Genomic DNA, 18,002 nt, shown 5'->3' with positions numbered 1-18,002 from the left:
TTATTTAAAATATATATTGATTTCAGAGAGGAAGAGAGAGGGAGATAGATAGAAACATCAATGACGAAAGAATCATTGACCAGGGCTGCTTCCTGCATGCACCCATTGGGGATCAAGCCTGCAACCCAGTCATGTGCCCTGACCAGGAACTGAACCATAACAAACAGGGCCTCCACTCCAGTGCCCCGATTCCCAGCAACAGGACCTGGTCAACGGGACCTATCTCAGGATGGTGGCCACAGCTGCAGAACATAGATCTGTTTCAAGAAAAGTTGGGAATGCAGACTATCGTATGAGCCCCTATTCCAAAAGGTGGCAGTTCATTCACATTGTGGCAAAGATACCTTCAAGAGTAACGTAAGCGGGTAAAGCGAGGGCCAAGATGGGCCATTTCCTCATCCAATCTCTCTGAGGCACGTGGACAGAACCAAGTTTCAGCTCTTCGCAGGACACTTCCAGGTTGTTGTTTTTTTAAGCCTAAAGGACAGTAGTCCGTCTCCATTCTTGTTCTTTGGGATTTTTTTTTCATCGTCAGATAAAAGAATATGTACATTGGGGCAATCCTTTCAAGATACAATATTCCAGTTGCACCCAAGTGACAACCACAACGCCCCTCAGAGGGAGGGAGAGGACAGATGGGGAGCAGGGAATTCTGAAAACCAAAGCGATGACAGAGATGCTAAACCTTTACTTCATGCGTCTGACACCCCTTCTCAGGTGGCCTGCAGGCTGGGTGTCTGCTGGACCTTTACCACTTGATGTCCTGGCAGGCTGCCCTGGGCCCCCTCAGCCACTCCTGGTACAGCTCCTGCACATGGGCGCTGGTCTCTGGGGGGCCACACTGGGATGGCAGTGTAGAAGTCTCCCATCTGCCGCAGCAGTGCCCTGTCTGCACGCCCATCCTCGCCTGGGCCTGGCCCCCTGCTGCTTAGGCATCCCCAGCGCAGGCCAGGACGACCATGAAGTGGCAGGGAAACTTGCCCCTCTACAGCTTCAGGACCACTTCTGGATGTTCCAAAAGCAGTAAGCAGCCTCAAAGCATAGCAGAACTTCTCTGTCCTTTTCAAGGGTGACCTCCTGGAAGCCTTTGTTCTTCAGGGTGCAGTAGGTGAGCACCCCCACATTCTCGTTGAACAGCTCCATGGTCATGTGCCTGAAGATGTGCGCCAGGTATTTGTCGGAGCTGGTCCCCTTGTGGAGGCCCCCCGCTCCTCCTTCATGTCTCCAGTGTCCACGGAGGTGTCGTCTGAGGCAAGGTCACTTTGCCCCATATCTGGACAATTTCACCTGAGGTTAACACGCAGTCAGCACCCTGGGAACTATGCAAAGCTGTGGGAACATTTTCTCAAAGGACCTCCAGTTTGTCATAACACGGGGCCACAGTGACGTGGAAAATCTTGTCTGGGGACAGGTTCTGCCGTCAGGTGAAGTAATCCTTCACCAGAGAGCCAATGGTCTGCTGGGGAGACCTGGCCGTGCAGAGGTGGGGGTGATGGGGTGACCCAGCACGCACTCTGCATATCGGTCCCAGCCGGGGCAGGCGGAGGTCAGCATGGGTAGCCAGGGCTCTTCCTCACGGTGCTGGCAGTACTAACACACAAATTCCTCTGACTCTCCGGGATGCTGAAGTCCGCAGCTATCTTCATGTCAAAGACAGTGCACCCCAAGGCTTTTGAGGAAGCTGCAGAGCCTTCTGGATGTATCAGTGACACTGAGGCTGGATTTAGCAGCAAAATAAGGCAGAGACTGAGGACACATGGACACTGCCAGCACCTTGTGCTGTGACGTATTACATTTCTTATTAAGGTTCAGAACATGGAAGAAGTCCTTGGTGTTCTGCTGAGAAACTTGGACTCCTTCCTCTGCGGTCACACAACTGTCACATGCCAGGCAGTCACTCAGAAATATCTTGGCATCGGCCAACTTACGGCATTCTCCCTTCTCTCCGTTCTCCTGAGCCGGACTCCAGACGTTGACTTCAGCATTCTCTTGGTCATCGGTTTTTGTTTTTTACTATATTCCTTCCGTGTGCAGTGCTCACACTTCATCTGGAGTGCGGTGGGTGGGGGCCCAGCTCGAGTGACCTGGAGGAAGCACGGGACAGCAGTCACTGCTGGTCGCCCCTGGCGCTGCTGGCAGTATCCTGTCTTCTTTGTGGAGTGTCTAGGGAGGGTAAGTGGCTGCAGTGCCCAAGGCCGAGTTCCAGGAGTCCGGCAGCTCTGTCGGGATCATGCTGGCGGCACTGGTCCATTGGTGCCTGGCCTGTCCTCTGGAGATTGAACCTGCAGGACCATTAAGGGAGCCAGTCCCCAGTTCCACCCTGCCTCCTCCACCAATTGATTGGAGTTTGAGAGCCAGGAGGAAGGATCAAGCAGTCTGCCTTCTGCCCATCTGCTCACCAGTTGCTGCTGCCACGGATTCATCAGAGCCTGAGGGGCCCCAGTTCCCCCGTTAGACATCCCCTGATCAATGGGAGCCTGCCGGCCGGGGAAGGAACCAAGAGGTATGCCTTCCACCCACTCCCCAGTCACTGATACCATAGATTCATCAGAGCTGGAGGGACCCCAGTTCCCCCATTAACCATCCCCTGGTCAATGGAGCCTGTTGTTCAGTCATCTGTCCGGTCGTTTAGGTCATGACTACCCCTCGCTTTTTATATATTAGTATGTTGAGTAAAAAAGCAAACTGTGAACTTACAATTATGTATAGAATAAAACTATCTTACTAGAATAAGAGCTAAATAAAAATACTTCCAGATTAAAATAAGGATTATCATCAAGAGACCTTCCTCAAAGAAACAAGTAGAACATACAGTATTTCAGGAATAATGAAAAGGATCTCAGATTGTAGATTAGAGAAGTAATAAATAAAGAGACAAAAAAGTATTTTAGATAAAAAAAACATTTTGTAAAATAGTAATATAGTTAGGTTTATAAGAAAGAGAGCATTAAAACATTATCAGTCAGGAGGCTGTGATACGAGTCAAAATGCTCTATGGTCTTTGGAGGTATATTGATTAATAGGACAGAATCAAGTTAAGAAACTGACCCACAGATCAATGGTAACAAGGTAATTCAATGAGTGGGAAAATTCATTGTAAAAATTCAAGAGTAACCAACCACTAAGAGAACAAAAAACCAAAACAATGTATAAGTACCAAATCAACAGAGAGGGGAAAAGTCAGGGTCGAGGGAGTCAATCCCCTTAAAAGAAGCAAAAGAAAGAATAGAAATAGGCAAAACAATTAAAAAAGAACAAAGCTATCAGACTTCCACCACATGATTTCAAAACTTACTACAAGACTAGGAGGTATTGGCATAAAGTCAGATATATAGACTAATGGAATAGAATAGAATTATGGCCCACACTTCCATGGTGATATGGCAATTCAATGAGGGGAAAAACAGTCTTTTCACCCAACAGTTTTAGATAGAGCTTTTCAAATTTGGCACTATTGAAATTTTAGACCAGATAATTCTTTGTGGTGGGGGCTGTCCTGCACATTGTAGGATACTTAAAAACATCCCTGGCTCTGCCTACTAGATGCCAGAAGTACTCCTTTCTCACCGTGACAACCAAAATGTCTCCAGACATCCACTGGGAGGCAAAATCACACTCAGTTGAAAATCACTAAACTGGAACTAGTTATCCATATGAAAGAAAAATGAACTTTGATCCAAACCTCACATCTTGCACAAAAAATAACTTGAAATGAACAAAGACATTCATATAAAAGTTAAAACTATACAACCTTTACATCAGGATTTCTCAACAGAATCAACTATTAACATTATGGGCTGGATAATATTTTGTGGGGATGTCATGTGTACTGTAGAATGTTTAGCAACATCCCGGGCTTCTAGTTCATAGGTTCCAGTAGCTATCTTCTAGTCATGACAACCAAGTATGTCTCCAGACATTGATAAAGTCCGCTGGGGGGGAGGAGGGAGGCAGGGTAAAAAGAGTAAAAGTGACTCCAGATTAGAATCACTTGGAGTTGGCAAATATTTCCATGCAAGAATACAAAAAAGCACCAACCATAAAATATTTTGAAAGATTAAATTTCAGGAGTTTATTTAGCATGTAATGGCTATATGCATTGGGTGTATGTGTGGTGGGAAGAACTTATAATCAAAGAACTTATATGCATATATGCATAATCCATGGACACAGGCAAATAGTGTGGTAAAGTGGGATAGGGGGATGGAGGGATAAGCTGGAAGGGGTCAACAGGGAAAAAAAAGAGTACATCTGTATTACTTTCAACAATAATGATAAAAAATATCCTCGGGTGAGAATATATCTATATAATGAAAATAAACCAATATTAATGTAGTACAATCTTATTTTTAAAAGTAGAGAAGATATAAAAAAATTTTTTTCAAACTGTTTTCAGTAATCTGTTGAATTGGTAGTATTAGTATTGTTATTCTAAGGCTGCTGTGAGTGTATTCTGGGGTACAGCAAATGAGACACATTGTATTTTTTTCTTTTAAATATGTATCTCCTAGATCCATCTACCCAAGAGCAATGAACATCCCCAGTGCCCAGACTGTAGTCCTGAAATACCATTCCCACTAAAAAAACAAGGGCTCTGGAAAATGGCTGACCCTAGGGCTGGAGAGGAAATGTATGAAAGGAACCTCAAAGACTATTAGAGTGACTTAAAAGGACTCAAGAGATAATATGCAGAACCTGTCAACTGGCCAAAGTTGGTATTATTTGAACTTGCAAAAAAATCTTACTTGTAGGGACTAGAACCCACTAAATATGTTTAACTCCAATATTTAAAAAAGTGTGCTCATGGTTAGCCTATGTGGTGGTTCAATTTCTGGTCAAGGGCATACACCTGGATTGCAGGTTTGATCCCTGGTCCTGATCTGGGCTCATGTGGGAGGCAACTAATCGATGTGTCTCACTCACATTGATGTTTCTTGACTTGAAACAGAATTACATAGTGTTCATTATATAATTCTTTGTTAGGCTATATATACTTTTCCACATGTACATTACACTTCATAATATAATATTAACATTTTAAAACAGTAAAACAATGTTTATAGCTATCAGTGAATCTTTGGGATGGAGACGTAAAATATAAATGAGAGAAAATGTGCTGCCAAGACAATCTGACTAAAAAAACAAGACATAATACTGATTGTTAGCAATGAAAAAATATAGATTTTTATATTCACTTAGCAATTACATTGAACGCTTGAGCATTTGTTGTATGCCAGGCATTATTCTGAACTCAGCAGCATACAGAGGAGTACTCACTTACAGGCATTGTGAAAAAGACAAAAAACAAAAATAAAACCTGGAAAGGAAATACTAAGGGTAATGCTATTTTCTGGAGGGTAATTATGAACATCCTCATTGATAGTTGGCATCTGAACAGAGAGAGAGACTTAAAGGAATCAAGGAACTAATCCACGCAGATAGCTGGGGAACAGCTTGCCAGAAAGATGAACAGCCAAAAAAGGCCTCAAGGACTATTCAAGAGACACAGAGGCCAGTCGGCTGATGTGGAACAACTGGGAGGAACTTATGTAGAAGATGAAGCAAGATGGGGGGTGGGAGTGTGATCTTTGTAGACTGTCTCTTTCTGAGATAAGAAGATGGTTTAAACCAGTGAAATGAAGGGATATTAATACAGTTAACCCTTAAACAACATGGTATGGCACTGTACAGGCTCACTTATATGCACAGAGAGGAAGGGAGAGAGATAGAGAGCTAGAAACATCAATGAGAGAGAGACATCGATCAGCTGCCTCCTGCACATCTCCCGCTGGGGATGTGCCCGCAACCCAGGCACATGCCCCCGACCGGAATCGAACCTGGGACCCTTCAGTCCGCAGGCCGACCCTCCATCCACTGAGCCAAACCGGTTTCGGCATGATTTATTTAATTACATTATTTTTTCTCTAGTTTACCTTATTATAAGAATATAGTATGATGCATGTAACATACAAAATATGTATTAATCAATTACTTATGTTATTGGTAAGGTTGCTAGTCAACGGAGGCTATTAGTAGTTAAGTTTTGGGGGAGTTAAAAGTTATACACAAATTTTCAACAGTGTGGGGTGTCAGCAACCCCACCCTCTGTGTTGTTCAAAGGTCAACTGTATATACTAATAGTAACTATTTAAGTAGGTTACTCTAAATTTTCACTAGGCTCACTGAATGATGGTAGGGTGCAAGGCACAAGCTTTGCTAGTAAATTTCATGGATGATTTTTATAAAAAAATGAACTCACAGTTGAAATTTACCATTTGGTGATTGGTTACCATGAGGACAATAAATGCAAATTTATATGACTAAGCTTTAAAGGACCATTCAGATTTTTAATGACTAAATTAACTCCTTGAATACCCATTCTCTCACAAGGGAAATCAGCGCATCAGATCAAACCATCCATGTGAGTAAAACATAACTCTCAAATACAGTATGGTAGTTGGCTCAGTAAAAGAAAAAAGAATATACTATAGTACATGATTTTGAGGTGTAAGCACAGCATTTCTATTATTTAAATGTGACTACAAAAATCCTACCTACGATTTGGTCCCTAAATCGATAAAACTGTTATTTCCATATGCATTGGACAGGATCATCACACAATTAAAAATGCTGCTATTGACTATTACTTGGCAGTTTAAGTAATTTTTTTTTTTACCTCTGTGAAGAGACGTGCATCATCAGAAAGCATATTATAATCCTGTGCACATTTCTTTGCAGAATTCTGTAAAAACTTTAGGAATTCAGTAACTTCTTCATTTACGTGGTTTTTCATATCCTAATTTTTTAAAAAGTAGACATGTTGTGGAATAAGAAGTTTGGTTAAAAACAATCACTTCTCAATCATTGCTCTAATTATTTTATCTTAAAGAATAATTAAAAGTATCATATCCAAAGCAAAAATCACAAAGGAAAAGTTAATGAAAATTATATAATAATGATACACTTGTTATTAAAAACTCCTCAAAAACAGGAAAGCAAATTAATAATACTATAATACATGCTTTGGAAATAGTAAGTTTATCTTATAAAATGTTCTTAATTAACAAAAATAAAACAAACACCCAAATAGAAAAAGAAGCAAACAAAATGAATTGTACAAAAGAAGAAACAGAAATGGCTTAATAACACATGGAGAATACTTATTTTTATTAATAACCACTGTAATTTAATGTAAAATAAGGAATCACCATTTCTTCCATATCAAATTAGAGAGGGAAAGGTAATATTCAGTATCAGCAAAGATACTAATAACAACAAACAAACCTTCCACACAATGGTGATATAAAAAAATTGGCTTGAAGTTCTTGCAGAACAATTTACCCATAGGTTTTAAGGTTTTACTGCAGATCAAAGCCTTAAAAACTTGTATAGTTTTTGATATGGCAATTTTATTTATTATTATTATTTTTATTGACTGGTTTTAGAGAGAGAGAAAAGGAAGGATGGAAAGGAAAGAGAGAAAGAAACACTGATTTGTTGTTCCATTTATTTATGCAGTCATTGGTTGCTTCTTGTATATTTTCTGACCAGGGATAGAACCCACACCTCTGCGTATCAGGGCAACACTCTAACTCTTAGGACCTCATGGACCACCAGCTGGCGACCACTGCTCTAACCTACTGAGCTACTCAACCAGGACTGGCAGTTTTATTTTTAAAATTTTATCTTAAGGAAATAATCACAGATATAAACAAAGACTTTGCAACAATGATGTTCAGTACAGCATCATTTATATGAATTTGGAAACTACTTAAATAAATTGGTTCAATGACATATGCAAGCTCGAATTCCAGTACTTAAGATGAACTGGAGTGAAATATGCTCAGAACTAGAGCAAAATGCCTGAACTATACCAGAACCAACAAAAGAATTAAAGCACCAATTTGTCCACCAATTATCTCCCTAAACTTCCCATTTTTGTTAATATGGTTGCACCTAAAAACATAAAAGCAAATTTAAAGTGTTTCTTAACTTTTAAATACTTTTTTTTTTACTGAAGCTGAAAAATAGAATACATACCAAGTACTGCAAGTAGTCATTTTTATTTATTCCAACAGCTTTGGAATTAGCAGAAATTTTTGCATATTTAACCAACAAGTCAACGTAACTCCTCTGCTCTCTCTGTGAGAAACGAGAGAAACGAGGATAAGGAACTCTTGGTTTTGGAAGAAGAACCATTCCAACTGTGGTTTTAACATTTTCCTTTGCTTGAGTTGCTGAACTAACCGCCGGCTCATTTTCTACAGAACTTGCTGAGGCATTCAAATTCTCTCCTATACGTCTGGAAAAAAACAAAAACAATTTACGAACATGTGCTTTTCACATGAAGATTACTATCATGAAACCTCATGATTCTTAACCACCAAGAAGAATATAGCGTGATTAACACAGTAAATTCTGAATTATTATCTAACTTTGCCACCTGTACTTTGATGTTTCGCTATGTGGTGTAAATTAAGTATTCTGTAGGATAGGATCGCATTATAAGCTTACCTTCAATTATCTGATGGAGAGGAAGAGGCATAATCCTTAGACAAATTATTCACTTTGGAAGTTTTTTCCCTGATATTTGGTTGTTGTAATCTTCATTCTTAACAAGTCTTAAAGTATACATATACACACACACACAGCCTCAACAACTCTAAATTTCCAAGACAGTAACTATTCCCTATGAATTAGTTCCAAATTAAACAACGTTAATCTAAGAGGAAGGAAAAGTAATGAAAAAGATCGATGTCTGTTGATTCAGTATTCATTCCTCCATTAATTAAAACTTATTGACTACCATGTGCCAGTCCTATGTTAGTTACTGGAGATGCAACCAACATTGAACATGATACAATCTCTACTTGCTAGGATGTTACAATCAGGTAGATCAGACAACTGAATGGGGAAAAAAGAAAGGCAAATATGTACATCAATACAATGTGACTATGGAGCTCTCAGGTTTCCAAACTGAACACACTGAATAGGTGACTGAACAGAATCCTAAAGACATCCAGTTCAGAGATTAAGAGGGAGAGAGGGGAGGGACAAGAAATATCCAGAGCAGAGGTTCTCAATTGGACAGTATTAATTCCCTGAGGGCATTTTGGAAGCCTGTGGATGCATCTGGGTTGTAAAAAAAGAGGGAAAGAATTAAAGGCATTTAAAAGTGAGGAACACTACCTGCCTATAACGTGGTGCTGTCCTGCACAACTTTCAAAGGTTTCTTCAGGCTTTCTGTTACCATACACAAATAAATCTGATCTGTTATTACTTAACACTACATTTTATTATTTGAATTTCTTATGATTCCTTTATGGCAATGATTTTCAACCTATTTTCATCTCATGGCATACAAACTAAGTACTAAAATTCTGTAGCACACCAAAAAAAAAGGTATTACTTTGATTTATTCACACCAGACAGCTCTTGTTGTGTTGGCTGTTATCATGTTTTTTATCCGACAATCTAAGGGAAAAAAGGTCAGTGTACCTGACTAAACAGCCAGGCATTGAATGTTTTAAAATTCTTTTTTTTAAATATATTTTATTGATTTTTTACAGAGAGGAAGGGAGAGAGATAGAGAGCTAGAAACATCGATGAGAGAGAAACATCGATCAGCTGCCTCCTGCACACCCCCCACTGCGGATGTGCCCGCAACCCAGGTACATGCCCCTGACCAGAATCGAACCTGGGACCCTTCAGTCCTCAGGCCAACGCTCTATCCACTGAGCCAAACCGGTTTTGGCTGTTTTAAAATTCTTGTAGCACACCAATTGAAAATCACTGCTTTATGGTATAGTTTATCTTACTTCTTTTAACACGTTAGGAGCCAAGCCTATTTTGTCTTCCTTTCGATTTAGCCCGCAATATCTGATTTCACCGATAATGCTGGTGGCTGAAGACTGATGAGGTCCGGACGGAAAGCAGTGTCAGTCACTGGTGACTGACATGGCGCTTAACGTGTGAAATTCAACCTTCTTCATTTTAGCTGGTGCATCTGACTATTTCATTATATCTTTTAGTGCAGTAGAAATTAGGCATTTATATATTAGAATATAAATTATTTTTCTTTTATTTCACATTTATATATATCTAAGACATTATTTCTAAGTATTATGTCTGTGGCTATTATTATCTATGAATTTCAATTTAGGCTAGTAAATAAGGTGTTTTATTTCTTTTAAATATTTGCTATAAAAAATGGGAGGTTTTTGGCCTGATTAAGGTTGAGAATTACCAAACTAGATCTATATCTGGACAAAGGGTGAGTTAAGCTCCATCTAAAACTAACACTGTCTTGTTTTAAATCAACTTTATAATACTAAAAAATATATATGGTAAAAATTCCAGAATTTTTAGAAAATGACTTTAGTGTCCCAAAATAAAGCAGGAATATTTAAGACCACTCTTTTAGAGATAAACAATAGATGGAAAACTAATCAAGAGAGGTTATTAATGGGTGGGAAAGAATTATACAAATTAAAATAAGGATGATTAGATTGACTCTGAAAATAATACAAGTAAAAAAGACATACTTAGTGACTAAAGTTTCTCCAATAACTGTAAAAAATAAGCACATTTTTGGTTAACAAAATGAATATTAACTGCTGATCTTGGGAGAAATGTATCACAGCAAATTGATTTCTCACTAGAAAATGTCTTGAGAGCTATTCAAACCTAACAGTATTGTGTCTGCAACTCTTAACAATACTGCTTCACAGCTGTCTCTCTGAATATGAGAACATGTCTGTCCTTGTGGCACAAACTGGCAAATTTAATTAAGCTGCTGCAGCAACAAGATGCTGACTCAGATATGCCAGAGTAGGAATGTCAAGAAATTCTAGCAGTTTAAATTGGCTACATTCAGCAAAGAATGAAATGGCAGCACATCAAGATCATTTCCGTGTGCAGTACTGTCAAAATCTTCATCAGGGTGCAAGCCAAAAGCATCTGACAGGGTTTCTCTAACCACATTTACAGCATTATATTTTATTTCAGTTGATGGTTTGAAGTTTTCACACTTCATTTTGTCTACTACCCATTCTCCTTTTTTACTTAAAGTTTCTATGGAAAAAAAGGCAGAATTCAAAACTTCAAGTTTCTTAATTTTAAATCTACTGGACTGGGCAGCTTCTTTAAGTAGCATTTGGAAATGGTGCTTGTAATCTCCATCTGAAGTCTATCTGTACCTCTTGAGTTTGATTAACTTTTCTATATTAAACATGTTGAAATTTGATAATTATTTTTCTATTTATAACTACTTTCCCCCTTGTTGGAATCTCAGTTATAAATATCTACAACCAGACACTTTAATTTGGAAAAAAGGCAAATGTTTACTTTTCAATGAAGGGTTGAATGAAAACTTCACATTGTTAAAAGTAGTGTTATTAATAGTTTCCCAAATGTTAGAGAACACAAGAGAAATACACAATTAAAGCTAACAAAAATGTTATATTCTTCCTAGTTTTCCATCAAGAAAACAGTTGTAAATTAATAGTCTGAAAATCCATTCCCTACTGTTAAAACTTAAAACTCAAGATTAGTCCAAAAGACTAGAAATAAATGGAATCAATGCCTTTGTCTTTATTTTTTCTATACTAAAAGGTAAGTCATAATAATAAATTATTTTATGCTATATAGAAATCTAAAGAAAGACACGCATACTATAGGAAAAATAAATTTTAGGAGTTAGGTGAGCCCAACTGCCAGCAAAAATGTCCTCTCCCTTACATAATCCAGACTATAATCCACACCTAGGATATGCTGAACAGAAGTGGACTCGTAAAGAGTCATTAAAATAATGAAGAAGCAGTGGCAGATTAAGGAAAATTAATATTACAAATTTTTAGTCTGATAAAAAAAGGAAGGCTGAAATAAAAGTTCTTGAAATGTTTATGTTTTTAAGATAAAGATTTATATTTGCTGAATTCCAGAATACTAGAATTGGTAGGTATTCTTTTATTCAAATAAACGAAGACAATTCTTTAATAAGTTTTAAGAGTGGAGAGGAAGGGGCTGGGGGGGAGAGAGGGAAGAAGGGGACATCTGTAATACTTTCAACAATAAAGATAAATTTAAAAAAATTAGTTATCCCTAAGAAACGGTACAGCTGAATAACAGAAATAGCTTTTTAAAAACGGCCATAGATGCATATTCATAAGGGATCTATGGTCTTACCTGTCTATAGCTGATATTAGCAAATACATAATTATGCAGTTTGGAAAGAAGAATAGTTTCTGAAATTGCCTTTTTAAAAACATTTACTTTTCAACTGTCTTTTTTTTCCCAACTGTCTCTTTAATATAATTTTTGCTTGCTTTTAACGTGAACCTATGTATTTATTTGATGGAATAAAAAAGTACTTGTTTCTTTAATGCTGTTAATGACAATCTGGCAATTATGTATCAAAATAAAAAACACATGCATACCCACATCTTACAAAAATTTATCCTAGTTCTTATACCAGCACATGTATAAAAAGGATGCTCACTGTTTGCTACGGAGATGACCTAAATGAATATCAACGGTGTTAATTAACAGATTCCACAGACACATCCTCAAAGGTTCAAATTCAAAAAGTTGGGTTGAGAGTGCAAAATCAGTCTTTTTTAAAAGCTCCACAATCTGATGAGTCAGTGTGGTAAGCCTGACAATGAAGATGGCAAAAGAGACTGAGAAATGCCAGTCACCAGAAATCTAAGAGTGAGATATCTCTGTAGTCAATAGCTCCTAGATCTTGAGAGAACAATCTTAGACTAGAGACGGTAAAAGCCAGATTAGAGTGTGATGTTAATTGAAAGCAAGTCCAGTGAGCTTGCTTTCACTGGACTGAAGGAAATGAGTTTTTTATACTGTTTTTTAAATCCATTCTCCCAATATATCTTTTGATTCGAGAGTTTAATTCATTTAAAGTAATTATGGATAGGGATAGGACTTACTATTGCCTTGTCTGTTGTTTTCTGCATGTGTTATACAGTAGTATTTTTGTCCCCTATTTCCTCCTTATATATTGCAAGTATATATAAGTCTTTAAAGGAGTCTAAGTATAAATGAGCAAAGAAATAAAAAAGTAACTAGAAGGGAATCTGGAGTCCAGGGATTAGAGACAGAAAAACTTAAGCACTTTGAAATATAGGGATACCTTGCAAATTATTGTGGGTTGCATTCCAGACTCCTGCAATAAAGCAAGTTTTGAAATAAAGTGAACTGTAACTTTTTTGCAGGTATTGGTCTTGCCTTCAATTTGTAATAACACACACCTGTGAGGTTCAATATAGTGAGGCAGGTCTGCACTGACAAAAGAGAACAAAGGCACAGAAGAGGGGATGTTAACTGAGAAGGCAGGGAAAGATGGGGTTCCATTGGATGAAGAGGTTGGAAACCATACTTCCTCCGCTGCAAAAGGCATGGAAAAAGGATGAAAATACATGGGGAGCTTCCTAATTCCTTTTTGGCATATTTACTCCTTTCTAGTAAATCTGATTATTTGGTTTCAGGATCCATCCACAAACAGTAGAAACAACTAATCACAAAGGAAAGAACTGTTAGAGGCAGGTAAGCAGTGAGAAGGGAAAATTATCACTTAATGGGCATTTCATACCAGAGAGTGAAAAAAAATCTCTGGCATTTTGGCAGTATCTATTAAAATATAAAATGTATATATCCTCTGGTCAAACAATGAAATTTATATGAATTTATCTCAGAAATAATTACAAAAAGTTCATCAATGTATTATTTATAACTTCAAAAAAAGAGGAACACATTTTGCAATATAAAACTAGCTAAATGAATTAAAAAGTACACTTTTATAATATATAATATACAACCATCAAGAAGACTGAGCTACATATGCAGGGGCATAGAAAGATCCAGGAAATATTTTAAATGAAAAAACAAACTATAAAAACAGTTTTATAGTATTTATGGTATTACATAGTATTTATAATGTGACCCTATTTTTGTTTTAATACCTATCTATCTGTTCATGGGTGGAGAAAGGGCTGAAAGATATATACTAAAGAGTGGTCACTGGGTTCTTCTGTTTTCTAATTTTTACATTTCTGCAATTTGAATGTTTAGTAGTGGATACAGACAGATATAAAACTCCAACTATCAGAAAAATAACAACCAAATATGGAAATAATTAACCAAATAAATAAACATATTACCTGTTAGATAAATTACATAGTTCTTTCAAACTTGGAGCCATGGAATGATCTTTATAATTTTCTCGAGAGAAAAATGTCTTAAGGCCATTTTTTGAGGCGACATCCCTGTGAAGCAAAGTAATTGTATTTGACAATTCAAAATCTCAAGCTAGAGTAAGCAGCATAATGGTACCATTGTAATTTATAACTACATGCTCTCTACACCCCCTTTCCTAGACAGTCAGCTCTTCATAGTTTTAATTTCATGTACCAGATGTATCAGTTCAGATGTTTTCCTTCTTAGATAGCTTTTACCCTAGGCCTATTCTGAAATTCTCCAGTTCCAACAACAGGCCTTGCTTTTCCTTTAGTATCCAATTAAATATATGTCAGAGATAACTAGAGTTAAAATAGAACAGATTATAAGGACAATAAAAGGTCTGTCAGAGGCAGGTCTCACCTCTGGCTCTGGGCATAACATTTTGTTTGGTTACTGACAGAAAATGCTTCTCTATTTATTTTTGTTTCATGCACTACTATGTGAGGCCACAAGACACTAAAAAGACAGCATATCCTCCCATTTTCATTAACCTGGCAAATGTGATAAATGGTGTGTCTGTACTAAAACCACTTCTAAGGTCATATGTGATTTTTCATAACAAATAATTCAGAGACTAATATATTATAGTCAATGCTTTCCATATAGTAGCATCCAATAAATGCTGGTTGAATGAAGGAATTAAAAAACTAAAAACATTGAGAACCATTAACCTGGGAGGATAAGATTAGTAGGATTCTGTGGTCAAGGATAGTTCAAGGACTTCAATACTGTGCAAAGGCTCTAAATCACATTGGGTTTCACAATGTTAATGGTATAGTATAAGAGCATCCATGCTGCTTCTGAACATACACTTTATGGCAAGGAGCATACACTTGTATACCAAGCATGTCAAACTCAAAGGCTAACACAGGCCAAATAAACAAGGTTTAAGTTTATGTGGGCTGCAAAAAAACAAAAGCTTCAATTTCATAGAAACGTATGTTTATTTCGATAGAGTCATGCTGAATACAAAGGGCTGAAATAAATGAGTAATCATTAACCGTTTGGCTGCTAACGTATTTTTTCGGACATATGCCAAAACTGCGGCACTAATTGCGCGTGTATGGGAAAAAATGTAAAACACTTTTTATACAAATTCTAGTGTTTTGGAGCAGCATTATTACGCTCTCCGCAGTCTTGGCATAAAAAAAAACAGGAGCACTATCGCGCTCTTCGCATTTTTGGAGTAACATAAGGAGAGCGCCATAGCGCTCCTTAGCAGTTAAACGGTTAACATAAAATAGAACATTTTAATTAAAAAATTAATGTTTTTTCTTGAACATTAACTTATCAAACACTGAATAACTGCACAAATTAATAAGCATAACGCAAATAAACCTATTTTTCTTGTTCTCTGGTGCACCTGCACGTAAGGTGCGTAAGGGAAATTAATGCAATACCATTATAGTAATCAGTCCTTAGAGAATGTTGTAGCTCATTATTAATAACTAGAGGCCCAGTGCATAAAATTCGTGCATGGGGGAGGAGTGGTCCCTCAGCCCGACCTGAACCCTCTCCAATCTGGGACCCCTCAGGGGATGTCTGACTGCCGATTTAGGCCCGATCCCAGGCAGTCGGACATCCCTCTTGCAATCCAGGACCGCTGGCTCCTAACCGCTCACCTGCCTGCCTGCCTGATCGCCCCTAACTGCCTCTGCCTTGGCCTCCACCACAATGGCTTTGTCCGCATGAATGTCTGGAAGACGTCCGGTCTAATTAGCACATTACCCTTTTATTAGTGTAGATTATGTAAAACAGGATATTCTAAAAATTAAGTTATGAAATTTTTATTAAAATGTTTCTTACATATGTTATTTTGGCTGGGCCACAAAAATATTTGTTGTGGACCACGGGCTGCGAGTCTGACATGCTTGGTGTATACCTCTAATTAAATGGCAACTTCTGGCTGGCCCATTCCCAAAATGAAAAATTCTAGCATATTTGCACCATACTCATTTCTTACTGTTTTTAAAGGCATTTATCCAAAAAACTACAACTGAAGTATGAATGGTAAAATGAGAATGTCTTACTTGCTATGCACCAATGTGGTTTTTATGACTTATTATGGTACTGTATATTTGCCATCTCATTACATTTTAAGGCTTTTGTATATCATACAAAAACAAAGTCATGGGTCTCAGGGATCGACTGTGAGCTCTTTGGGGGAAGGGAACATTGTTTGCATTAAATAAATACTTATTGAAAACGTACTGAAAGCATCTTCTTTAAATCAGGTACTATTTTAGTTATCTTTATAGTGTCTCGTAACTTTCATATTCTCCTTGGCTAGCAAACTGTAGATGCTCAGAAAACGTGCGCTAATTAGTTAGATCTCTGCAAAGCCACTTACGTTACTTAACTGAGTCCTCTATTTGTGAAGTTCTCATACACTTCTAAAACAGCCTGTGCATTTACATGAGCACTTGATACAGATTCCAACATAAAAAGAAGCTTGTTTATTCTTAAAGGGGGAGGGGGTCTTTTTCCTACTTGTACAGCCGTGGGCAAGGTCCTTGGGCACAAGCAAATTCCAGCATCTCTCCTTCACTAACAGAGCGTCAACAAGTACGTGACGGAATTATACTTGGTAGCGATCTGAGTGCTGAATCGTCACTTTCGGAGAGGAAGTGCCGTCAGCTATACCGCAAACGTGCCTGGATGTGCAGATGAGGATGGGATGGATTCTGAGCCACTGAACTTCTATTTTCTTTCTGTTTCCTCCAAAGCTCTGCGGGTCAAAAGCCCCGCCTTTCCTAATGTAACCTAGTCCCCGTTCATTCTCTTTGGGTGATTACAAACAGAGGCAACTCACCAATTCAGCCTGGGTTCACTCAGGGCCGTTACGGAGCTCATAGTCCTAGACCTCTGCGTCACTGCAGCTCACGGTTCTGCTGCCGGGTCGTGCCGGCTCCAGCAGAGGCAGGGTTTCTCCAGAGTCACCTGAGGAAAAACAAAAAGGTCAGCACTGAAAGCAGGTGACCGGGGAGACCAGGTGCTGTTAACCCCGCTCCGAACACCTGTCCTGAAACCGACAGGACACCGGAAACAGAATGCAGCGGACAGACCAATGCTCGCACAGTTCTTGCGGTAGAGCAGCAACGACGGTGCGGTCCTTCTCCATTTAGCCTGTCCCAGGAATGGCACTCTCGGAGCCCAAACAGAATGGCGTTCTCATGGCCTACAGCCCAGCCCGCATCACCGCATGGCGGGGAGCTGTGGTCCCAGCGCTCCCTCGGCCCCCAGTTGCCAAAGGGAATCTGGCTTCGGGGTTCCCAGCCATGCCCTGCTATGGGTCATCTCGGCAAGCAATGCAGGACGAAAACAACAACAAAAAGGCGTGGAGACCAGCAATCTTTCCCAGAGAACCTCACTGCTGAGGAGACTGAGGTCCAGGCACCTCAGGTGACATTTCACAGGGTCGGTCCCTTTGGGGAATCACCGGGACCGCACGTCGGGCTTGGCCACTCGGTGCTCGGTGCCTCTCTCCGTGGGCGGACCGAGCGGGTGTGGACGAGAAACTCACAAACGGAGGAGGCGGTCCCTGGGCACCGGGCAGGCCTCACCGGCTCCCACGGAACCTACCTCTCACACCTCAACCCAGCGCGAGGCAGGGAGAGAGAGCCAATGCGAGCAAAAGGAATGGCTGCGGGAAAGGGGACTACAGGACTGCGACGAGAAACAAGGCCTCAGGAGGGCGGGCCAGGGGGAGACTGAGCCGGGCCTGCGCCGCGCCAGAACCGGAGCCG

The 18,002-nt window shown here is 39.2% G+C and overlaps 1 protein-coding gene and 1 pseudogene across 4 annotated transcripts in view; both read right to left on the bottom strand.

The window, feature by feature from the left end:
- The window catches only part of ICE2 (interactor of little elongation complex ELL subunit 2), a 61,795-nt gene extending 43,818 nt beyond the window's left edge, over positions 1–17,977 (bottom strand). Inside the window, exons 1-4 of one of the 4 annotated variants that reach the window (XM_015563007.1) lie at positions 17,069–17,977; positions 14,178–14,282; positions 8,041–8,302; positions 6,677–6,796 (exon numbers count right to left, since the gene is read on the bottom strand). In XM_015563007.1, the coding sequence (XP_015418493.1) occupies positions 6,677–6,796; positions 8,041–8,302; positions 14,178–14,282; positions 17,069–17,109 (528 nt within the window). In that variant the 5' untranslated portion in view covers positions 17,110–17,977. Of the gene's footprint in view, positions 1–6,676; positions 6,797–8,040; positions 8,303–14,177; positions 14,283–17,068 lie in introns of those variants that run through there. The other 3 variants (XM_006762313.2, XM_015563008.1, XM_015563009.1) reach the window with 3 other exon arrangements.
- LOC107182867 lies at positions 749–2,407 on the bottom strand (annotated as a pseudogene).
- Positions 17,978–18,002: the final 25 nt, after the last annotated feature.

The sequence above is a fragment of the Myotis davidii genome, unplaced genomic scaffold (assembly GCF_000327345.1).
Source record: "Myotis davidii unplaced genomic scaffold, ASM32734v1 scaffold57, whole genome shotgun sequence".
NCBI lineage: Eukaryota > Metazoa > Chordata > Mammalia > Chiroptera > Vespertilionidae > Myotis > Myotis davidii.
This window is presented reverse-complemented; position numbering and strand designations above follow the sequence as displayed.